Source organism: Mauremys mutica, chromosome 1 (genome assembly GCF_020497125.1).
Source record: "Mauremys mutica isolate MM-2020 ecotype Southern chromosome 1, ASM2049712v1, whole genome shotgun sequence".
Taxonomy (NCBI): Eukaryota; Metazoa; Chordata; order Testudines; family Geoemydidae; genus Mauremys; species Mauremys mutica.
The window spans coordinates 241,698,139-241,723,624 of record NC_059072.1 but is presented as its reverse complement, the minus strand read 5'-3'; the positions used below and the strand labels follow the sequence as shown (position 1 = coordinate 241,723,624).

General features: G+C 41.1%; 1 protein-coding gene across 4 annotated transcripts in view; it reads right to left on the bottom strand.

The window, feature by feature from the left end:
• The window catches only part of SLC9A7 (solute carrier family 9 member A7), a 123,059-nt gene that overhangs the window by 59,546 nt on the left and 38,027 nt on the right, over positions 1-25,486 (bottom strand). For all 4 annotated transcript variants that reach the window (XM_045004802.1, XM_045004778.1, XM_045004787.1 and 1 more), the window contains exons 2-4: positions 3,695-3,894; positions 2,469-2,546; positions 1,231-1,307 (exon numbers count right to left, since the gene is read on the bottom strand). In XM_045004802.1, the coding sequence (XP_044860737.1) occupies positions 1,231-1,307; positions 2,469-2,546; positions 3,695-3,894 (355 nt within the window). The remainder of the gene's footprint in view (positions 1-1,230; positions 1,308-2,468; positions 2,547-3,694; positions 3,895-25,486) is intronic.

Sequence of the window (25,486 nt, the reverse complement as noted above, 5' to 3'; positions counted from 1 at the left end):
GGCCGCTTCCAGGGCGTAGCGAGGTGTTGGAACAGGTAGGAACTAGCTTGCCTTAGCCAGGCAGCACCACCGACGGGACTTTTAACGGCCTGGTTGGCAGTGCTGACCAGAGCTGCTGCGACCCAGTGCCTTACATTCCGTGACCCAGTTCTGGGTTGCGACCTGCAGTTTGAAAACCACTGGTCTAGTACTATACCTCCTTGAGAAGCAGTAACTAGGTCGATGGAAGAATTCTTCCGTCGATCTAGTGCTGTCCACACAGGGATTCAGGTCATCTTAACGCCTTTCAGGGGTATGGATTTTTCACACCCCTGACTGACGTAATTAAACTGACCTAATTTTCTAGTGATGCCCAGGCCCAGAGTTCAGTATCGAACAGTGAGAGTGGAACTCTAATCTCTCAACAGTTGTTACCTCATCATCTGAGTCCAGAGTGTGATATGACCCAACACAGGTCATTTAGCACCCAGGAAGTCAGACATGTAGTCTGTCCTCATTAAAAAACACAATCCAACAATTTCCCCTAATGAATTGTGTAGTACTTAGGGAAGGAACTTTGCACTGTAACAACTATTCAATTATTTTTATCTCTGCAGTGAAATTCCCTCAAGGTAGTAGATGCAATAAAGCAGCTACTGAGTATACATACATTAAAGCTCTTATTAAAGTCCACATGCTGAAAAGATGCAACATTGTTAACAGAGTAAGTATTCACAATCAAAACCATTTTGCTTATGTGTCTTATTTTTAAATAGGTGAAAGAGGATGCTTCTAAAAGCTGATAGTCAAGATTCTTGGTTAGCAGTTGCCTCTATTCTCTGGATTAATGTATCTTCATTAGAAATAGAGACCAATTCATGTAGAATCAAGTATTTTGTAAAGTTTTATTTTCATAACTAATTAATTGAACCAACAGAACCTTGAATCTCTAGGACTGTAGGGTTGGACAATAGCAGTGACCACCACGGAACTGAATTGTTTGGACAAAAACTTCATGGTCTGTTTATGGCAACTCTGTCTGAAAGCAAAACCCTATCTGAAGTCAACCAAATTCTAGCATAATTTTAGAGGCTGAATTTTGCCCAAAGGACACACCAATAAAACCCTAACTGAAAATTTACAGTTACTATTCTAATCACTAGAAATCAGAAGTTTAGGGAGATATGGCATTTATTTCATCAACTTAAAACTCGCACATAAAAGTTGCACAATCTCATAAAACTCACTCACCCGATAATAAAACAAGAGACTGCAGTTCCTAAAAAGGCATAAGCCAGAATAGACCCCAGATTCCTGAAAAAGTGTCTCTGTATGAGAAAAAAAAAATGATATTATAGCTCAGCTATGTGAAAACTCAGACATCAACATGTTAGGACAGCCCTACAGCAATATAAGTAAAGAGCCTTCTACTCTGGGAGGAAATAATATTTTCAATCTTACTATGTAAATCTTCTGTAATATTTAAACCAATTTAATGTAAGTCCCACGTGAATCACATTTAAAACCTTGCGGAGCTTGTTGAGACCCAGCTTTATAACCAGATGCTTGTGTGACTAATGTAACAGAGGGCCAAGAGTTTAAAAGGAAACTGTAGGTGATGACCCCAAGTCACAAAATGCAGTCCTGAATTCCCATCCTCCAATATTCAGAGGTGTTCAGATCGCAGTTTAGGTTTGGGCTCATCTCTCTAAAAGTAACTCACTGAATGCATACAATGCAGAGGAAAACCAGACAATTCACTGGGATATATTGTTTATCTTGCTTATTCAATAGCAATGTTCAGGGGTAAATAATGTAAGATAGCAAAGAATCCTGTGGCACCTTATAGACTAACAGACGTTTTGCAGCATGAGCTTTCGTGGGTGAATACCCATTTCTTCGGATGCAAGTAGTGGAAATTTCTAGGGGCAGGTATATATAAGCAAGCAAGAAGCAAGCTAGAGATAACGAGGTTAGTTCAATCAGGGAGGATGAGGCCCTGTTCTAGCAGTTGAGGTGTGAAAACCAAGGGAGGAGAAACTGGTTCTGTAGTTGGCAAGCCATTCACAGTCTTTGTTTAATCCTGAGATGATGGTGTCAAATTTGCAGATGAACTGAAGCTCAGCAGTTTCTCTTTGAAGTCTGGTCCTGAAGTTTTTTTGCTGCAGGATGGCCACCTTAAGATCTGCTATTGTGTGGCCAGGGAGGTTGAAGTGTTCTCCTACAGGTTTTTGTATATTGCCATTCCAGACAGCACGTAATTAAAATAGCATTCTATATATTTGGTAGTAAAATAATATACTTTCTCTTAAAACAATCTAACTGTTTAGAAACAATGGATGAGACTTTCTAGCTTTGCAAGAGGCACCACCAAAGAGACACTTGTGCTCAGGACTGCGGCACTAATGGAGATTGTACTCTCGGCCTAATGCTGCATCACTAACCGCTAAAGTGTCATGGTTACCTTCGCAGAAAGTGCTTCCGCTTACCTTCTTCAAGCTGTACCCAGCATGGAAAATAATAGGAGGTAACAGAATGTTGAAGAAAACTTCTGGGTCAAATGTTACCTTTAAAAAAATGTAAAAGCCTATTTAAAAACAAAAAAAGAACAGAGTACACAGACAGCGGTTGCCAATAAAATCCTTACAATTGGAAGTAGTTAATGTTAACAAACAATTTCCTAGGTATTTTCTCTACTACCCATGAAGTAACATTATATATGTGCAAAGGCAAAGAAATGAAGATTTTAATAGAGACCACTGTATTTGGAGAACTTTGGTATAACAATATATTCAGGGTTTTTCTAAAGTTTAACAGTCCCAACTGGCAGCCCCCTCCTTAAATGAACTAGAAACACAGAAATTTAGATTAAAAAAGTGCTGTATAAAGCCCCTTATCATGGTATCAACCATGATGTTTCTGCAGAATTCTGGTTCTTATTTGTAGCGCCAACACTATTTACACCTTTTAAAAATACATCTTTTGCATATAGTTGCCATATAAGTAAGTCACCCAAACCACAGGTGTGTACACACACACACACACACACACACACACACACTTTCTTCAGTGGAAGTTGTAAGTGTCAAGTCCCAATGAAAGCCAGGCCAAACTATTCAAGGCAGCAAAAGAATTTAAAATTAAAGATACACCAGCAATTGTAAAAAGTCAGTGATCAGTACTACTAGAAAACTGTTTTGTCTAACTTAGGGTTCATATGTAAACTCCCAGTTTCAGATATTTTACATTTGATGGAAGGGGGGAGAAATGAAACCAGTTTTTCCTTGAACATAATAGAACTAAAAAAATAGAGAAGAAAAATCAAAGATGCTAAGTGTAGAAAACTCCCTATACTATAGGACTGAGTTGGACCTCAGTAGCAATTAGTGTCTTGACGTCGCTCCATAAATGTTAGCTAATTATACAGAAGTGGCTTTGGTTATACTGAGCATACATTAATTCTTGAACTGTTATGAAAGGACACGTGAACACTATGATACAAAGAAGATACAATTTTGCCAATGAATGCTATACAGCGGACACTTTTGAATTAGTTTAAATAATTTAGTTCTATTACATCTGGAAATACAATACTTAATATCATACCACACACTCAGTTTGGAGGAGAAGAAGGGAAATGTGGGTAAAAAGAGCAGTGTGAAACAGGAAATGACACCTATGCAGCAGTCATTCACAAAATCTCAACTATCCTTACCTTTCGCAACATGTCATTCTGTTCCACATTGTGTATTTTTCCAGGGCTTATTTCTCCTTTAAGGGTGTACTCAAAAAACTTTCCACTGACATTGACCAACAGCGTTGTAAATGGTCGGTCCTCCTGGGAGCAACTGAATGGCTTGTCATGGCCACTGCTGGAGGGAGAACCATATCTCAAGATCACGCCAACAATGAGTCCTGAAAGATAAAATGTTTTTAAGAGTCTGTAATAACATGACTCTGACATAAGCGGAGAGTTTCTAGATTCAAGTATTGCTCAGTGCACAATACGTGGAAGGGTACCTTGTGGCTACACACATACCATGCACATATTTTGTAGTGACCGACTGTTGTTATTGCTGTTTCTAAATTAGGGATACTCAAAGAAGGTCAGGATTAAAGATGCTGGTTTCAATTTAACTGAATAGCAACATTAAAAAAGTGAAATTGTTCCTATTTCTTTCTATGTACTCCTCTATCATGGGGAATTATCATTCTGAATTGTGCTGAAAGCCATATAATTGTAAAATACAGAAAATAAACCATTTTACATTGGCAACATCCCACAGATATACCAATGCTAACAAATACCAGTTTTAAAATACTTTGCAAGTTATTTAATTGAAACATACTGTGGCAAAATAGATATATTTTTCACTTATAGAATAACATGAAAGCATCACTGCTATAATTCTGCAACCAGCATCAGAGAGAGAAAGAGGGAGACATTCAGTGCATTGCAAATTTAGCAACCAATCATCCAGACAATATGCACCAGAAGCCCGCTGCACTTCAGCAAGGCCATTTGCTGAAAGGATTTCCATTTCAGTTAAGAACACGTCTCCATCTTTCACAAAGGTGAAAATAAACACAGTAAGATGGTGCACTGCTCATTTAATACGTGGAAGGGAATGTGAAAACTGCTCTAAAGCTTTAGAGGAAGACAAATTACTCAGATAGCCCAAAGAAAACAAAAACTATTACTAGGGAAAGATATATAATAGTACAAAGCAGGAATGATTTGTACCTTCTCAAAATATAGTGGAAGGCTCATGCAAGGAGGTTGGATAAGCACAGAATGGGATTGTGATAGTGGATAGGGATGGAGCACAATCTTTTATGCTCTAAAAGAATGAGATTTTAATCTAGCACTGAGAATCAACAGGAACGATCTCAGTATGAACTGTAGTCAGCAAAACCAACCTAAAAATATAAAATCACTACTCATGTCACGGGAAAACGAACAAATTGCCAAGCCTTTGGTTAAGGTGGTTATTTCTAATATCACTTGTGTCTAGCCACTGTTCCGGGTGCCAACTGGAAGGTGAAGATGAAGACAGAATGTATTGATAAAAAGGGGTGCTTTTGTCAAAAGTAGCAAGAAACTGAATGACAACCTCAGGTCATCTTTGCTCACTGTGGGCCTGATCCTCCCTTTCCCTGCCCCACAGAAGTTTGTTTCCCCTAGACTGCAGCCAACTGAAGTAAATAAAAAATAACAGCCAAAGGAAGGATGAGATAACAGAGAACCTTTTTATTTTTACGGCATCAATCTTTCAAAAGGTCAAAAAGGAAAGAACCTTGTCCTCTTAAATTCATAGTAGAAACGCCAGATTTCAGTTAGTGACAGATAGCATACCAGATCACTGGAATAAGTCTCAAATGCCTGCACACTCAGAGTCACACGTGAATAGCATAGAGCATAGTCAGCCTCACATCCCACTGTTTTCATAATCAACAGAAAGTGCCGGCAACTGAGAAATTGAAAGGCATTGATAGAGGTTATTAATTGTATTTTCCAGGCTTCTTTTGCCTGGCATCCAGAAAAAGAGAAGAATTTATATTGAAAAATTGCTATTGTAAAAGCAAAACAAGCTGGTGTTGTGATCTAGCAGCAATTAACTGTTATTGAAAAATTCCAAAGAGTCACAAAAATTCATGAGACTGATTTCTTATCAACACCAAACATTCAGGCAATTAAATTTCACATTTATATTGAACTCTTAATCCCCAATTATCCCAAAGCATTTTACAAACTACACAGAGGACACAAGAGAAATGTGGGGCGGATGGCTATGGTCAGTCAACATACAGCACCCTATACAACAGTTCAGGCAAGGGAAATTCGGCCAAGCTTAATGGTGAAAATTCTCATAGCTTTACACTGTTATCTCTCCTCACACTTGTAGAAAACTGTGTGGATGGAATGTTTTGTTTTATTTCATTTTCTGAGAGGATGATTTTCAACACTGATAAATAATTGTTCTAGATCAAGATAGCGGAAATGAACTGCAGCCTCACTTATTGTTTACTAAATTTTAATAGATGCAATTTTATACAGGTAATGGAAGGAGAGAACCTCCAGCAAAGAAGAGGACTGTGGCTACAGCTAGACTTCAACTTCAACTTGGAAGACTGTTTGTATTTGATTTTTGTCTGAGATGTGGAGGTGAAGTTTCCCTCTTTTAGCTAGACCTGGAAAGTACCATCATCTGCTTAACTCTCTACACATAGAAGTTGGAAATTCCCCTTGCTATTGCATTAGTCAGTCCTAGTGTAGTGTTGTACATAATCTTATTATAGAATTGGACCCAATCCTGTAATCTAACTAAGGCAGTTCATTTAAAAGTTTTAGGTGAGATCTATTTATAACTAATATGCCTCTTTTAATGATTAAACAAAGTATGTTTAATTTTTATATAAATAAAAAATGCAATGCAATAATTAAAGCAGCCACCTGGAAAGTACCCGAAAACATGCATGTATTTTTTCTGTACTAATGTAACACCAATGCTCAGCTGCAGCTGAACGGGGATTCACACAATATAGCCATGTCTGGACCCACCCTCCTCACAGCACCGAGTCTGGCAACAGTAGGCAATATCAGAAACCAAGTTCTCCAAATGTCCACCCCTGCTTAAAAAGTTGCTTTTCATTTCTTATCTCTGGGTTTCCATTACCTGAAGGGTGGGTGGTCAGGAGAAGCAACACAGAATGACAGAGGGAGAGTGCAGACAGACAGGGTGCAGATTGAGGAGAGTGTCATAAATAAGGGCTAGTCTACAGTAGAAGCACTACATCAGTATAGCAGCACCAATGCAGCTGTGCCGCCGGAGTGCATCTGGTGAAGACACTCTCTGCTGATGGCAGAGAGCTCTCCCATTGGCATAATAAAACCACCTCTGCCAGAGGCAGTAGCTATGTTGGTGGGAGAAGCTCTATTCACACCAGAGATTAGATCTGGGTAATTTACGCTGCTCAGGGGGGTGACTTATTCACACCCCACAGCAACATAAATTATACTGAAGTAAGTGGTAGTGTAGACCTTGCCTACATGGAAATGGGCATAAATGAGGAAGAGACATGGATAGGGCCTCTCCTATCATTTCACAAGATCTATGGCTAGCTGCATCAAAATTACTAGCATAAGTGATTAATCTACTGGGGGTTTAAACAGACCGGCTAAAAGTGTGTGTGGGGGGGGAATCTAATCTTATCTTGCAAAGAGATATTTAGAAATAGTTTGGACCCAAGACACAGGTTTTGTAAATAAAAACCTACGTTAAATACCTACATACCTGCATCACTGCAAAAAACAGACAACCCCACACAATGTGGACAAGGTTATAGTTTATCTTTGAAATGGCAGCCATCAAAGCCCCGAGAGGCAACAAAAGAAGCTAGTAAGGAACATTTTATTTGAATAGTGGGAAGCCAGGGAAATTCCCCTTAATTATACAAGAGGTGGAAATTACTAGGCATAGCTAGGCAGGAACCAGATTTTTTCCATAAGAAATTCTGGTATGTCAAACTTTGTCCAGTTCCAAAATAGAATGAAAAACATTTTTTTCCAAATTTCCCATTAAATGAAATTTTTAAAACCCCACAAAACCCATTTTAGATCAAAATGTTTTGTTTTAGTTTTGCCATATCAAAATGTTTGAGATATAAAATTTCAAAATGAAAAGTTGTTTTAAAACAAAAATATCCAGATGTTTCACTTTGGAAAATGTTGAAACAAAATGTTTCAACCGCATCAAAGTGTTTGTCTCCTGCCCCCTACCTCCCACAAAGACAAAATTTTGTCAAAATCAACACATTTATGTGAAACATTTTGTTTACAAAAAAAATGGGCATTTTTGTCAGAAAATGTCTGGCCTGCTCTAAAAGGTACATGTGCTTTGCCGTATCAGTTCAGAAGATGGATGGGCTTGTTACCAAAGCACAGAACTGGGCTCTATTCTAGGCTCTGCCACACAGTTTTAATATGACCTTGGGAAAGTTATTTAAGTCTAAATACATCTGTGAAGTAGATGTATTTTACCAATCAGGAAAGCGAGGTGCAGAAAGGATGAATTCATTAACACTTATCCAGCATTTTGAGATCCTCTGGTGGAAAATGTAGAAGTATTTTATTTTCTGCTACGTATTCAACCTTCTACATGCCCTGGTCTGGCTTAGAGACCTTTGTGTTGCTTTCACATCTCCCTTCAGACATATGACAAATAAATCAATTCTGAAAAGATGCCACATGCCATTAAGTTTACTTGCTTGTGATAGGGCTGCATGCATACAAAACTTTAGAGATACTTACTTTTAGGTAGACTGATCATTTTGATTTACAACATCAGAAAGGCTGGATTTGCAAGCCCCACGCTGAAATTTATACATCACATGGAATACAAATTCATCTTTTAGACAATATATGGCTTAACCCAATTCCAGAAGAAGTGTGACAGAAAAAGAAGCCAGATTTCGCATTGCTTGATGGACAAGTTGAGTAATCTTGGTATACTTCAGCATTAATTGCTGGCATGTTATCACTAAGCATAAATCCACTAGAGCTTTGATTCCATTACTCTGTTAGATAAAACCTTAAGGATTCTAAAAATCAAAAAAGAGTCTATGTAGCAAATTGCAGAATATGTAGTGATTCTGTTTCCTCATTATGAGGACTCTTTGGTGGAGAGTTAATTAAGAACCAGAATCAATACAGAAAATACTTGTCTGGAGGTCTTGAGGAGGAGATTTTACCTCATAAAAAGAGCCAGGAGCCTCTAGGCTAGGGTCTCAAGTACAGTATTGCATTTTGGCTATGTTTACACTGCACAATTCACTCAGGTGATTGGCACCCAGGTCACCCGAGCTTGGGGTGTGAGCAAAGCCCTGCCCACATTATCCTTATTCACCCATACATGTTTGGGGGCCAATTCTTTGTGCTAAGGTGCTCAGGAGAACTTGTCTGTCCTTCAAGGGAGGGTGGGGGGGAATTGTGGAAAGGCACTGGAGGACTATCAGCACTCGAGTAATTTAGCCTGCATTCTCACTGCAGAGTGGGTGGATTCCAGCCTGAGTTCAAGCTGAGCCCAGCAGAGTAAACTAGCCCAGGCTTAAAGTACCCCCACAGCTGGGTCAGAAGGTATTCTGTGTGGATGGTCAGAGGGTTTGGGTTGAAACCACTAAGTGCCTGAGTTAATTGTGCAGTATAGACCTACCCTTCCAGTGCTCCTAACCTCAGGGGTCAAATAAGGAACCATTGCAAGAGGAATATCTTCTGTAAAACTGCTAAAAAGAAGCTAAAACATTTCTTGTATTGAACTCAGGGGAAAATGGTTTGACCCAAGACTCTGAAAAAAGACTAACTGGCCAGAGGGCATGTTTGTGTTACCAGACACAGCAAACTGAGGTCTTGTCCATTCTACACTGTTAAGTCGACATAAGGCAGCTTATATCAATCTAAGTGTGGAGGCGTACATACTGCAATGCCTGTCCTGCCGATTTAAGTCTGCTGCTACACCAATATATCAAAACCACCTTGACGAGAGGTGTAGAGCTTATGGCAACAAAGTTAGAGCAATGCAGTGTCAGTGTGGACACTGCATTGCTTATGTCACCCTAAGGGTACGTCTTCACTACCCACCGTATCGGCGGTGTAACGGATTGGACTCACCCCTGCGGCGCCTCCTGCTGGTTGCTCTGGGGAATTAGCTCTGTTTCCAGCGCTGGAGCGCCCTCTGTAGGCTGGTGATCCACCTGTCTTCAGGCCCCTGTGTCCCTCCCTGGACTCGGTGCCCTTTTACATGGGGTGCTGCCCCCTGGCAGTAACCCCTTTCTCTCTGGGTCTCCCCTCCTTGGGGAACCCTCACCCTCTATCCCCACCTTGCCTCAGTATTGGCTACTGCCAGTCATTGTCTAGCCCCACACTCTGGGGCACAGTGCAGTATCAGCCTACTCATCACTGGCAAGGAGGGTTTGGACCTGCTGCCTTGGCCTACACCTGGGCTGCCCTCTGCAACCCCCAGTACCTGTTGGCCCTTCGCTAGGCTGCAGCCTGGGGCTTTCCAGGCTGGAGCTCCCCAGCTCCTCAGCCTGTCCCCAGCCCTGCTTCACTCAGGTATCCAGTCTCAAGCTCCCTTGCAGCTAGGCCCTTCTCTCTCTAAAGGCAGAAAGAGACTGTCTTGGCTTCTGGCTTCCCTGGCCTTTTTATAAGGCCTGTGGCTCAGTTTGGGGCGTGGCCTCAGCTGCAGCCACTTCCCCAATCAGCCCAGGCTAGAGCAGCAGCTCTCAAGCCCTGCCAGGCCACTTTTAAACCCCTCAGGGCAGGAGCAGGGGCCACCCTGCTACAGGCGGGTAGCAATCGATTTCTCGGGGATCGATATATCGCGTCTCATCTAGACGCGAAATATCGATCCCCGAACGCGCTCATGTCGACTCCGTAACTCCACCAACGCGAACGGCGGTAGCGGAGTCAACATGGGGAGCCGTGGACGTCAATCCCGCGCCGTGAGGACGGTAAGTAATTCGATATAAGATACTTCAACTTCAGCTACGTGACGTAGCTGAAGTTGCGTATCTTATATCGATTTTCCCCCGTAGTGTAGACCTGCCCTAAGTGGCCTTCAGGAAGTGTCCCACAATGCCCATCGTGACTGCTCTGGTCACCAGTTTGAACTCTGCTGCCCTGCAGCCAGGTATACAGGCATGCGTTCCTCCCCCTTTACAGTCCCAGGAATTTTTGAAATTCCTCTTCCTGTTTGCTCAGCATGGAGAGCTCCCCGCTCACCTACAAATGGTGATTCCTATACATATACAGTGGCAATTGGTGCATTTGCATTATAAAATTAACGTATATACAGCAATCATTACTAAAGCACAAGAAAACAAACAATGCCTGGGACAGACATTACTGGAGATTGTTGTCAAAATGCTCCTTCAGAGCCTCCCTGATTTGAATAGCCCCCACCACTGCCCTCCAACAACCCTAGTATCTGGCTGCTCAAAAGCAGCAGCCCAGCCAATCCACCCCAATGTTCCACCCTTGCAGAAACGTTTCCCTCTTAGTTTCACAAATGTTATGCAGAGCACAGAAGGCTGCTATTATCATGAAAATATTTTCCTCATTGAGGTCTAACCTGCCAAAAAGGCAGTGCCAGTGACCCTTTAATCAGTCATTTGTCCTTATTGAATTTCATCTTATTTACTTCAGGCCATTTCTCCAGTTTGTCCAGATGATTTTGAATTTTAATCTGATCTCCAAAGTGCTTGCAACCCCTCCCAGCTAGGTATCATCCACAAACTTTATAAGTGTACTCTGTATGCCATTATCTAAATGACTGATGAAGATATTGAAGAGAACCGGATCCAGAACTGATCCCTGCGGAACCCCACTCATTATGCCCTTCCAAATGACTGTGAACCACTGATAACTACTCTCTGGGAACGGTTTTCCAACCAGTTTTGTGCCCACCTTATAGTAGCTCCATCTAGGTTGCATTTCCCAAGTTTGTTTATGAGAAGGTCATGCAAGACAGTATCAAAAATTTTACTAAAGTCAAGATATACTATGTCTACTGCTGGAAAGCTATCAGGTTGGTTTGACATGATTTGTTCTTGACAAATCCATGCTGACTGTTACTTATCACCTTATCTTCTAGATGTTTGCAAACTGATTGCTTAATTATTTGCTCCATTATCTTTCTGGGTACAGAAGTTAAGCTGAGTGGTCTGTAATTCCCTGGGTTGTCCTTATTTCCCTTTTTATAGATGGGCACTATATTTGCCCTTTTCCAGTCTTCTGGAAACTCTCCCATCTTCTGTGACTTTTCAAAGATAAATCGCTAATGTCTCAGATATCTCCTCAGTCAGCTCCTTGAGTATTCTAGGATGCATTTCATCAGGCCCTGGTGACTTGAAGACATCTAATTTGTCCAAGTAACTTTTAACTTGTTCTTTCCCTATTTTAGCCTCTTCTGATCCTACCTCATTTTCACTGGCATTCACTACATTAGATGTCCAATCACCATCAACCTTCTTGGTGAAAACCGAAACAAGTCATTAAGCACCTCTGCCATTTCTGTTATTATTCCCCCCCACCCTTTCAGTAATGGACTTACCCTGTCCTTGGTCTTCCTCTTGCTTATAATGTATTTGTAGAAAGTTTTCTTGTTACCCTTTATGTCTCTAGCTAGTCTGATCTCCTTTTGTGCCTTGCCCTTTTTAATTTTGTCCCTACATACTTGTGTTATTTGTTTATATTCATCCTTTGTAATTTGACCTAGTTTCCACTTTTTGTAGGACTCTTATTTGTAGATCATTGAAGATCTCCTGGTTAAGCCAGGGTGATCTCTTGCCATACTTCTTATTTTTCCTACGCAGTGATAAAATGATAACTTATAATTATTATAAGAGTCAAAGCTAATTTCTGAAATTTTTTTTTAGAATTTACTAGGTGCAAGATGCTTTCCAGAGTTCCAGAGTAGCAATGTTCAACTTAATTCTCTGATAGCTTTTACACTGGCGCCTCACTAAGGCTACAATTTTTTCATGGAGATCACCGAATCTGTGACTTTCAAAGATGTCTATGACTTCAACCCCGGTGGCTGGGAGCTGCAGAGTCCCATCACCTGTTGCAGTGGCAGAGAGCTGTGAGTTACGCCCGCTGCCTGAGGCAGCAGGCCCCCAAGCTCCAAGCCACCATGGGCAGCGGGGGTACCCCGCAGCTCCCCGGCTGCCGGGATGGGGGTAGGGGATCCCTGGCAGTTCCCCGGCTGTGGGCACGGGGTTCCATGCAACTCCCCGGCCCCACAGGAGACAGGGGGACCCTGGATCTCTGAGTCCCCATAAGTGGCAGGGGCCCAGGAGCTCCCAGCCACCCCGCAGCTGCCCCCGCCCCTTCCCATTTTATCATGGATATTTTTAGTAAAAGTCATGGACAGGTCAAGGGCTTCCGTGAATTTCTCTTTACTGCCCGTGACCATTGCGTGACTTTCACTAAAAATATCCATGACAAAAATCTTTGCCTTATTCCTCACACACAGAAACATACAATTGAAAATTAGAACAAAAAGGCACCTCAACATTGTACATACAAGACGCCAATAGGAGACTGAGAAGTGCAACTGTAGCACATCTTTCTTTACAACCATTTTCTGAGGAAGAGGTCTTTGGCCTGGTACATATATTTGCAAAATAACAACAAAAATTAATGTGCACTTTGAACAGTCTGCACATGTCATTCAATCTAGATAATACTATGCAGTAAACCTTTGGTATATGTGTAAAGTAAGTGCCAGAAAATATTAACGATAAAGTAAAGTTTGTTGTAATTATAACATACTTTCCTCCCGTTTCTTCACACACACTTGGAAAGGCATTCCTACAGCCCACCATAAGCTCTTAAATTACTCTTGTTCTCATCATTAGACAGCAGGGATGAGGCACAAGAGAGTTAAGACTTCAAAAATGAAGAGAGTGTGAAAATAAGGAATAAAACTTTAAAATGGTAACTGGGATGTTTCTGAACTGTGAATCATATTAATGGTTGCAAAGGATTAGCTATTAAAGAAATACCTGCAAGTCAGCAGGACTGGACAAGCTACAGCAAAGACCTTGACAAGAAATGAGGAAGAAAACTGCTGAAAAGGTAGTAATCATTTCTGATAAGTCTTCGGGAACAGGTGAGGTGTGACACAACTAAAGAAAGGCAAATACAGTGCCAGTCTTTAAAACTTGAGACTCAAACTTATACCCAGCTGTACTGTAATAACCACATAACTGCATTTAAGAAATAACAAGAGGATCTGTGTCAACACTTGAAGGAATCCGGCGTGCAGTAATTAGATTTAATGGGTTTATGGGTTCATAAGATATACCAGACAAGCCAGCTCAAATCTTAAATTTGGGGACATCCAGGAGGTTATGCCACACCATCTCCTTCCCATCTCTTCTAGCCAATGCTTAATGAAAGAAAATAAGATTGAGCATACCAAAACTTTCTTTTTTGCAGGATCTAGGAAGAATCTCTTCATCATTCAAATACTGACCCAGAGAATTTTTATTTTTTTAAGATGTTACAGATTAGGGGGACTAAGGGAACACAGTGGACAAAAATTATCTTGATTTCTGCAGGACTTTTGAAGCAATTTTAAAAAAAATTTGAGAAGTTAAAAAGATACCCCAAGACTATAAACAGCATAGTACAAAATATATCCTGACTTACCATTGCATGTCTTATAGTATTCTACAAAGGCAGTATAATATTTTCCATTTTATATGACATATGAACTATTGTGTACAGTAGATTAGTTACATACTACAATGTAGTTTAAAAGATGCTTGACAGATACAAGCAGAAAGTAGTCAAAAAGAGTGCATTTTCATTTGGACCAATAGAAAAATGGTGGGTGAAAGAGTGTGATCAAACACCCAGCAAAAATCAGCCCTGGAATTTGCACTTTTTATTTTAATAGTCAGCAATCTGGAGAACATTGTTCATTCCAGCGTGACTGGACTACCACAGCTATAAAGCATCAGAAAAAAAAAACATTAAAAACACCAGAAAAGAATCAAAATTGCATACCCATTATGGCAAATGTAGAGAGATGAAAAGATAAAGGGATGCTAGCCACCAAAGTATAGTAATATCTATGGGGTCAAAATGATGGCCGGTAGTTATACAACTGGACTCTGCTATTTAGAAAAAAAAGCAAAGCAGAAAATAAATAAATAAATATATATATATATATATGCTACAGTGCAGTGGTTTTCAAACTGGGGTATGTGTACTATAGGGGTACGCGAACTCTCGTCAGGGTATACATGAGAAAAATCCTGTAATGGCAGACAGCATGTTTTATTTAGTACAGTGGTTTTCAAACTAGCGGGCATGGAGGAACGCTCAGAGGTGTGAACTGAGCCCCCCCTTGGAGTTACTATTTTTGCTTGCACCCCTCCACAGCCCACGCTTGCTGGACGGCCCGCTAAGGTGAGTCAGGGGTTGCAGGTGGTGCTCCCTCCCTGAGCCCTGCTGCACAGGGCTGGCCTGAGCCACCGGGTGTTGTCACCTCCCTCCCCGAATGTTCCTCTGCACCCCCCTACAGGGGGCGTTACCCTACAGTTTGAAAACCTCCAGAAGCTCTTGCTAAATGGATGGCAGAAATCGGGGGGGGAGGGGGTTGGGGAAGTTACCCCTCATGCACCCGCTGCGTGTCGCCTATTCAGATTGAGGAACTCAGTAGACTACATTATTTGGAAAGGGGTACGCAGCCTAAAAAGTTTGAAAACCACTGCTATAGAGTATAGGAAGTTGAAGACTTACAATACAAGAGACATGTGGTGTACTGGTACAAGCACGGAACTGTGAGTCAGGGCTCCTGAACTGGTCACTACTGACTCACCAGAAGAACTTGGACAAACGACCTCACTTAAAGAGACACCGTCAACTTACAGGGGGCAGAGAAAGTGGGAAAATCAGAATGTTTGGTCAGAAAACATTTTTATTTATTTTTATTACAAGTAACACCAAAGACTTCTGTAAGTGAAATACATTTGAGAAATACCTACTTTTTCTGTTTGTATACTTTGTAAAGCAGTTTGTGTTTACTCAATGGTTCCCCTATATAGCAAATTCTCCCTGTTCATAAGAATCCTCCACACAGGAAAAGGGTAAGCAAAAATAGGAATGGGATTCTGAAGACAACATTTATCAGGAAGGTTCAGGGGCAAAGGTAGTACCTGAAACTACTTTTAACTGGCTTTCTGAAGTTTACTAACTTTGAAGTTGACAGTGTCACTGTAACCTCGATATCGGTTTACCCATTTGAAGAAGAATGGTTGTCATGACTAACGAACATGAGTGGGAACTAAGGGATCTGGGTTCTAATTTCAGCTCTGACACACAGACTTCCTGTGTAATCTTAGGCGAATCTACCTCAGTTTTCCCACTGGTAAAATGGAGATAATACTTCACTTTTAAAGCACTCAGATCCTGGGACAAAAGGTGGTATTGGACCAACTCCTTCTACCTTTATTAGTTCCCATTAAAATTCATGTAAGTTTTTGTATGAGTGAGGAGTGCAGGATTTGGCCCAGTTATTCTCTCCCATCTAAGAGGAGGGAATAATGCTATTTCACCCAACCTTAGTACAACCACACTTTGAATATTGTTCTTTTTAGGGCCCCTCAGGGCCACACTCAGTACGGTCTAGCTTTTCAAAGACTAACACTAGATAGTAGCAAAATCTGGAGAATGTGACAGAAGTTTATTTGGCACAGAGGAGAAAAAGAGAATCAAAAAGAGGAAGGTTCAATAGGGTAACCATGTACAACAAATCTGGAGAGGGATTAATAAAATAGGACAGAGCCTTTTCTACCAAGAATGAGCAAAATGGCCAAACTATAGAATAAATAATGTTACAGATTGTGAACATATGGTGCATCTCAACCATGGAAATAGCTAAATACACCACATTTATATAACTCTAGAGACCATTATCTCGGGGGGGGGGGGGGAGGAGGGAGAGTTTGGTACTGTACCTTTAAATTTCTGGAGACTGCTTTCTGCACATACAGGTAGCCATTTTGTGTGGGGGACATACACATTTTAGTTTAAGAGAACAACCAAACACAGAAAAACAAACAAACAAACAATCTTAAACAAACAAGGTAATCTTTCCTAAAATTCCAGTAGCTCTCTGTATTATAGGAAAAGATTACAGGTACCTGCATGGGACACAGTCAAAAACAAAGATCCCTGTGAGATTAGTGCAGAAAAGAACCTGCTGAACCTAACTAGTTTTGGAAAGTCTCCCATGGGCCAGCCACTCCATTATTTATTATTGTGAGATAATTTTACATTTAGAAGAATTTCCTACTAGCAAGTTTTGACAGTTCATTGGCTCCAGTTGAGAACATGTAAGCCACAGCTTGGAAAGTAATTAGAAAATTAATGTCAGAATTTGGTAACGTTTTATCTGACAACTATGCTTTTCCTCCAGCCATTCCCATACACAAGAGTAGGTCCAAAAAATAAATATGCCATGTTTAAGATCCGACTGAAAAGTAATAATCAACCAAGTGGAAGTAGTCAAAACTGCAACTGCTTACAAAAAATATTTGATGACACTAACCTTTTACGCAAACCTAAAGCTTTACAACACAAAATCGCTCTGCTAAAAATAAGCTGCTTCCCTTGCTCCCAATTAAATACTGAATTCAGCAATTGTGAAGTTTTATCCCTTCAGTATGCAAGTCTCTTCCTTCGTTCTGAATGTACTGAGAGGTCACTCAAGGGGGATGATTCAGTAGAATTCTTAGGCTTGGATTTCATCCCTTTTCTGCTAAATTTATCAGCTCTATTTGGCACATAATAGAAATAAAATAGCAGATCCAAATGATCATTCAGCGTTTGTTCCAGGAAAAGCTATTGCCATTCTTAAGTGCTTTACTAAATAGCTGGATTATGAGGCAGTGAGGGTGGATTCAGAAGTTGGGACACGAGTTTAGGTTTCCATACTCCCAGCTGGAAGGTATTATCAGAAGCAGCATTATCTTTATTTCCTTGCTTTGGGTATTTATGTGTGACAATTAGTGTATCAGACACACGTTTACTGTTCTTTAATTCAAGGAAACAGCAATACCATTCCATTCATTTGAATGGATCAGTATTATAATGTTATGAAATTCTGGTCTGCTTATGAAAACAAACTAAGCCTTGTGTCATGAACAGTAATACTCTGCAGTTCTCTATTGCTCCTTTGACCAGAGAAACTCAAAGCTCTTGACAAAGAACTCACGCCTCTTGTTCTTAATTTGAAAGATCAGTATATCATCTGTTACTATTTTGAGTTTACAAAACATGAAATGCATTAGTTCATTTAGGATTTCAGTCTAATGCCTCACAAAAGATTTAAAAACTAAAATTAATGTTTTGCTTGCTACTCAAGTCAAGGGCAATCTAATTACAATAGACCAATCGCACCCAGCTGAAAATATCTTTCACGTTTCAGACTTCATAATACATCAGGAGTTTCATTATTATTTGTACTAGAGAAGTGCTTTAGGTTCCAGCTGAGATCAGTGCCCCATTATACAAGCTACTGTAAAGATTCATGTTCAGAAATAATCCCTGCCCTAAAGATCTTACAATCTTTGGCCCAATTCTCGATTTTGATTCATGCAATCACAAAACTGAATTGGGATCCAAACAGACAAGAGACATAGACAGGAAGTATTATCTCCATTTCACAGAAGGGAAACGGAGGCACCGAGAGATTAAGTGACTTGCCCCAGATAATCTAGGCTAGGGGTCGGCAACCTTTCAGAAGTGCTGAGCCAAGTCTTCATTTATTCACTCTAATTTAAGGTCTCGCGTGCCAGTAATACATTTTAACGTTTTTAGAAGGGCTCTTTCTACAAGTCTATAATATATAACTAAACTATTGTTGTATGTAAAGTAAATAAGGTTTTTAAAATGTTTAAGAAGCTTCATTTAAAATTAAATTAAAATGCAGAGCCCCCTGGACCGGTGGCCAGGACCCAGGCAGTGTGAGTGCCACTGAAAATCAGCTCGCGTGCCACCTTCGGCACCCGTGCCATAGGTTGCCTACCCCTGATCTAGGATGTCTGTGGAAGAGATCTGTGAACTGAGCCCAGATCTCCTAAATCCCAGTCTTGTACGTTAGCCACAAGACCGTTCTTGGAAACTGGGTTATATAATAGAAATCTCCAATCCTTCATTACTCATACTGTTCTAGAGATAATATATATTATATAATTAATCATATCTAATCAGCTAATGTGTATGCTATTGAGTGAACATCACTAGCTTTTATGTACCAGCATCAGAGAGGTTTGATTGCAAGTACTTCGGAAGCAGAATTGATTGCTCTTGTGATGCTTTTCAAGGCTAAAATTAGTCTCCTCTATTTCCCCAAAGTTAAAGACCACATTGGTTTAAAATAAAAGTTTTGCAGGTTGAAATTGCTTCCCATAATAGATAAATATAAACTTAAAAAAAACTTTTAAAGCTATTTCATACTACACTGTTACTTTAGATTTCAAAAAGACCTAGCTATTGAGTTCTACAATTCTGAGGAGATATTTAAAAGTTATGTGATCAATGAAACAGAATTAAGACCCACTTATGGAGGTTTGGGGGTTTTTTTTAATATAAAAACCATGTAAGAAGTCTCTGCAGTCTGATGAACTGAGTTATTCCTTCTGACAGATGAAGCCCTAAGCATGGAAGGACTGTGACGTGTGGGTATGTCTACACTGAAGCAGAAAGCATGCCTCCCAGTCCGAGTAGACGGACATGCACTAGCTCCACTCGAGCTGGTGCACTAAAAATAGCAGTGCAGACATTGCAGCACTTGGGCTGGCCACCAAAGCTCAGAAGAATCCAAGCCCCTGGGTCCTAGGCTGGGTGTCTAGCCCAAGCTGCTGCCCAGGCCACAATGTCCACACTGCTATTTTAGCACACTAGCTCCAGCGGAGCTGGGGCATATCTGTCTACCCAGAACAGAGGTGGACAAACTACGGCCCGGGGGCCATATCCGGCCCTCAAGATGTTTTCATCTGGCCCTTGAGCTCCCACCGGGGTGCAGTATCCGGGGCTTGCCCCACTCTGTGCGGCTCCCGGAAGCAGCAGCATGTTCCCTATCCAGCTCCTATGAATATGGGCAGCCAGAGGACTCCACACACTGCCCCTGTCCCAAGTGCTGCCCCCACAGCTCCCACTGGATGGGAACCATGTCCAATGGGAGCTGCCGGGGTGGCGCCTATGGAGGTGGGAGCATGCAGAGCCACCTGGCTGCACCTCCACGTAGGAAACAGAAGGGGGACACAACGCTGCTTCTAGGAGCTGCTTGAGGTAAGCACCGCCTAGAGCCTGAACCGCTGACCCCTCCCATGCTCCACCCCCACCCCACCCCGATCCCCCTCCCACCCTCCAAACCCCTCAGTCCCAACCCAAAGCACCCTCCTGAACCCGCAACCCCTCATCCCCAACCCCACCCCGGAGTCCACACCCCCACCACACTCTGACCCCCTGCCCCAGCCTGGAGTCCCCTCCCACACCCTGAACTCCTCATTTCTGGCCCCACCCCAGAGCCCACACCCCCAGCCAGAGCTCTCACCCCCTCCTGCACCCCAATCCCCAATTTCGTGAGCATTCATGGCCCACCATACAATTTCCATACCCAGATGTGGCCCTTGGGCCAAAAAGTTTGCCCACCCCTGACCCAGAGGCTCCCAGCTGCAGAGTAGACCTATCCTAATCTTCTGCAGAATAAGCACAGCCTATCTGCTTGTTCATTTCAACTCTAGTGATCAATTTACAATTTCAAGGCTATCTTCACAAGGAAAGGTTATACAGACTTAAAAAAAAAAAAAAGCTGAGATTCTCCTTCACAAGATGCCAACAGTAGTTCTGTTACCAAAGGGCTTGCATGGCCACCCTCCAATTTAACATAAGTAGGAAAGGCGGGAGGGAGGAGGGAGGAGGGAGAATTAAGCAGGACTGCGCATTGGGTGGAGTCTTGGGGAGATTTCTGGGTAATACCTTTGTCAAGGCTGGACAGTTTTGTAATTTTTCCTTACTTATTTTTCCACTTTTTTATATGTACTACAAGCTCCAGGTTGGGATACTTCAGTAAGGAGGAAAATAAAAGGTTCCTTTAAAAAAAAAAAAAAGGCATATCCTTTAAGAATCTGAGGGACCCAACTTGGTTTTCTCATAGCAAGCTTCACGGTAATACCATGTGGCCCCTCAGATATTAGCAAGAGAAAAGTTTACTTTAAAAGAAATAGAAATGATTTAAGATTTTTTCTTTCACTTTTTCAAAACATAAGCCATAAAACTTCAATAAAGGCTTCAGAGTAACAACAGTAGCGTAATACCTGAATGTTAGCCTGAAATTAAATAAACTAAACAATGAGATTCAATGAGGAGAAGCAATCTCTTCTCTTACCAGCTAACATTATTGCAATGCTTATTCCAAGGGCTCTACACATAGAAAAATATTCATCTCTCCACGGTTTTGGCTTCAGAGAATTCACGATAGTTAAAGGAAGAGCTGTTTACTAGAGATAAGGATTCTGCTCATCTTCAAGCTTTAAAAAAATATATATTTAATCTCCAAGTCCAGGCCTTCATTCACTTGATAAGCTTCTATCACTGTTTAGAGTCTTATATATTAAATAAAATACCCCAAATCCATTCATTCTAAATCAATAAACCCTTCTGTGAGTTGCAGTGAGCCCAGTAAAAATGAGGGGGAAAGTCTAGACTTTGCATAGTGCTATTAAGTGTCTTGTCCACAGAGTAATTGGAAAGAGCAAAGGATGGAAAGAAGCTGTAAGAAGGCACAAGTGAACTAGAGTCTGATTAAGACTTAAACAGAAAATGGATTTTCAATTGTCTTCAAGACAGAATCCCCAGTTCCCATTTTTTTTCTCCTTGACCTTTACTGCTCCAAGCAAGTAACCCTTTGTCATCAACTAACCGCAGGTATCCTACAGTCAGAACTCTCAAGTTTAGCAGATTTTGCAAGATGTTCCACGTTCTAGCTGAATCAAGCTCCCTGTTCTGGAGCAAAGGGGAGGGGAAAGAGGGAGACTCCCCGTCAAAACACCTTGTAGCCTAGGGGAAGGTGCACTGTTCCAAGAGCCAGGAAATGGTGGAATTCTAATCTCACCTTGGTTGCTGCCATTTACATTTGGGTGCTCCTCATAGCTCTTATTACTGACCAAGGCCTCACACCCCAACCCTAGAAGGTAGGTAATTATTTATTAGTCCATCCCAAAGTTAACAGAGAGATTACACAAGTCTCTCCATGCAGAGCTCGGAATAGAATTTAGGTCTCTAATATGGCACACCCAAGTGTATTCCACTTAGCTTTTCAGACAGAATGTGCTAAATAGTTGCACTCTGGCTGTCCATTCCCCTCCCAGACACTGGAACAGAACACAGGATTCTTGATCTCTAATATTCTACTGCTGTTTAACAAATAGCTGTATAACATGCTGGCACTACATGTGTCTATCATGTACCTGTCTCATCTCTCTCACTCACACACACTTCAATTGCAAAACAAAGAAAAGAAAACCGAGAAGCATTTCTTTTGTCTAACAGTACAGAAAGGGATCGAGTAGGACAAAAGCAAGGTCAGCTGTCTGGCTCAGAAGGCTACCTTTTTTGTGCCTTATTTATAGCAGATATTTTAAGTGATTGCTTTGGTAAAAATAATGTATTAACAAGAGCTAGAAAAAATATTACTGTAAAATGATTTTTGTTGAAGTTTGAAATAGAAGAGCAATTTTATGGAATTTCAAAGTTTCTGATGAATTCGCATGAACTCCAGGGGGAGATGGTGCTTACAGTCACACAGCCAGTCGCAAGGCCAAAGAACACCGTCTCTAGCGAGTAGCATCCAGAGTTCCTCGTTATCTAGAATCCCCACACAGCTCTACAGCGCCAGGTGAGGCCAAGTAAAAAAATCAACAGACTCAGTCATATCTGTATCACAGATATCTGCTCCTGCTCAGCAGAAAGATCTGGCAGCTGATACCTACTGCAGCTGCCAACATCTCAGTGACTCAGCTTGCCGTTGGTGTTGACTGGACCATGGTGTGGGAATACTGAGGTGCAGGAACTGTTACACATCCCTCTCCCATTCTTGGGGTGGAAGCATCGTAAATCTACCCCCTGGCCATTTCTGTCCCTGCCTGACATTTTAAGTGTGTATAACTGTCTACGCATTTACTTAATCTCGTGCTTTTTCCCTTGTACCAAGCAAGTGAGATTTAAAGGATACAAAAATTGTAAAAAGTGAATGGGTAGGTTTCCATGTGAAAATGTTCACCAGTTTTGCCAAACAAGCAGGAACTAATCCCCACAGGTAAGGGACAAACAGCTAGGAGGAGAGTTTCTCTCCCTTTTTTCCCCCCTAAGTAATGGACATGGAGTATGTTGCTAGGGCCAAAAGCACCTCCATATTTACACTGCCACAGCCTCAAGATCTTGCTTCACACAGATACTTCTCTTCTAGCACTAGCTCTTAAACACTAACCAAGACTGCCTCAAAAAATCTGTCACCGCCATTTCTTGTGATTTGGCTTGCACCAGCAAAAGCACAACAGTGTGACTACTTATAATCAGTTCTGTTATGCTGGTTTAACTATACAATGTAAAACTGTACTGATGCAACTTGTGTGTAGACAAGGCCTTAGAAAACTACAGGGGATGTGCAAGTCATCAACCAGGAACATGAAACACTCCCACTTCCTGCTAACCCAAGGAACAATAAACTGGGACTCACTCAAACCTACATCTTTTGTACAGCAGAGCATTATTAGACCATGACGCCAATTCCTGTCACTCTCATTGTATAATCAAGTTGTTTTGCTTATTTGAATACCCTTTTCAACATTGTGGTTTGATATAACAAGACTGCATTACTGCCAAAGTACCACTTTCAACACAATCTTCTTGTTTTACCTGTTCGTTTAGGTTTTCCAAACTAAATAACATCCACATACACATGTTTTTAGCCAGCTTAAAGAAGTGTTCTTTGCATCAAAACTTCTAACAAAACAATTGACAGTGCGATACACATACTAGAGTTAAACTTAATTTTCATATACAATATGTTTTAGCCATTTTCTCTAACCTACATCTGCCAATATCAGCCTTAGTCATAACAAATCCTTACTGTAAGAACATTTCTTTTTAAAAGTCTGTTCTAAGAAGTTATCTGATACAAGAATATAAACACAATTATTGTTTCATATAGCTATCAGGTTGTATCACACTGCATCACATGTTGAGATAACCTAAATCTGTCAACACTGTTCACCAAGAGACAGTTATCCTGAGGGAATGTGTGAGTCATTACAATGAGTTTTTATTTTTAAGTCATGTGCTAGTGATGGTGTTCTATAAGAAAGCCTAAAAAATTGCTTTCCAAATGTCCAACTAGTCCTTGAAGTCTTCTAATTTCATTTTTAAGTAGAACTTGATGCAAAATATGTTACAATGTAGCTGTTTGAGAGAGGGGATGGTCTTCTTGGGTGTGTATAGGTGGAATCATCACAGAAATAGACTTGTTCTGGTGTTTGAATCAAACACCAAATATTTTGACAAATTTGTTCACAAATTTAAGAAAAAAAACTCCAAACAAATAATGAAGATAAAAGACTTACTTTACTGAAAGCACAATGGGTCTGACCCACGTAGTTGGATCTGAATTCTCCCAAAGATCTGACCTGCAGTTTGGGTTGAGCCATTCAGTATTAACACTGGACAATTCCCCAGGGTGAACAGATGGTTCTCACCTGCCCCAAGACATAGCTCCTCTATGCTTCTTGTAGAGTCAGATCTCATCCCTGTCCTAGGCCTGGTCTACACTAAGAATGGGGGTCGAACTAGGGTACGCAAATTCAGCTACGTGAATAGCGTAGCTGAATTCGAACTACCCTAGTTCGAACTACGTACCCGTCCAGACGCCGCGGAACCGAACTCCGCGGCTCCAAGGTCGACTCTGCTAACTCCAGCTGCCGAGGTGGAGTACCGGAGTTCGAACTAGCGCTTCCGGAGTTCGAACTATCGCGTCTAGATCAGACGCGATAGTTCGAACTCCGGAAAGTCGAACTCACCACGTCGACCCGCGCGGTAAGTGTAGACTAGCCCTTAGGGTGTGACTTTATTAAATAACAAATGATAAAGCAACACAACATCCAGTCCAAGCAGATGCTTGGCTTCCCCTAAGATTCCTAGTTAAATCCTAGCTCTGAACCAAGATCTGAAGCCTGCTTCATCATTTTTTTATTCTCTCCATATTTGGCATTTCCAGCATGCATTGTAGGGTGAGGCCAACTGCCAGTGGTCTCCAGAATCCATTCCTACCCTGCAGGACCCGTGTGGAGTTTGCCCACTTGTCACATTACAAAAAGTTTTAAGGCAGACCAAATTTTAGTCCTGAAGTACTAGACAGGCCAACTGAAACCAGCTTTGGGTCAGACCTAGGGTTGTGTGAAATCTGTAGAAGTTTTTAAAAAGTAAGTTAAATTGGGCTGAAACTTATTTGCAGAGAAGCCTGTGAAGACTTGAAAAGCCACTTAATATGAAAATTCACACTTGAGAATTTTGAAAGCTCCAGGAGATTTAAGTGATGCCTTCCACACCACATAGTTTAGAACAGTGTTGCTCCATCTTTTCAGGATGCTAACTCCTTATCTGAAGTTAAAACATTTTCATGACCTCCCTTACATTTACAAATAGAGAGTGTGTGCGTGTGTGTTTGTGCGCGTTTCTTATTATAGTGACCCTGTTTTCAGTTTTTTATGAAGTCTGGCATTTGGGGGTGAGTTTTTCCATGCTTGCTTCAGGATGAAAATTTTTTGAAAATTTTCAGCCAGAAGATTAGCCTTGTTTTAAGAAATGGCTGAGAGAAAATATTTTGTTTTGTCCAGGTTAAGATATTCTGGCAACCTTTATATGAAAAGCTCAGGT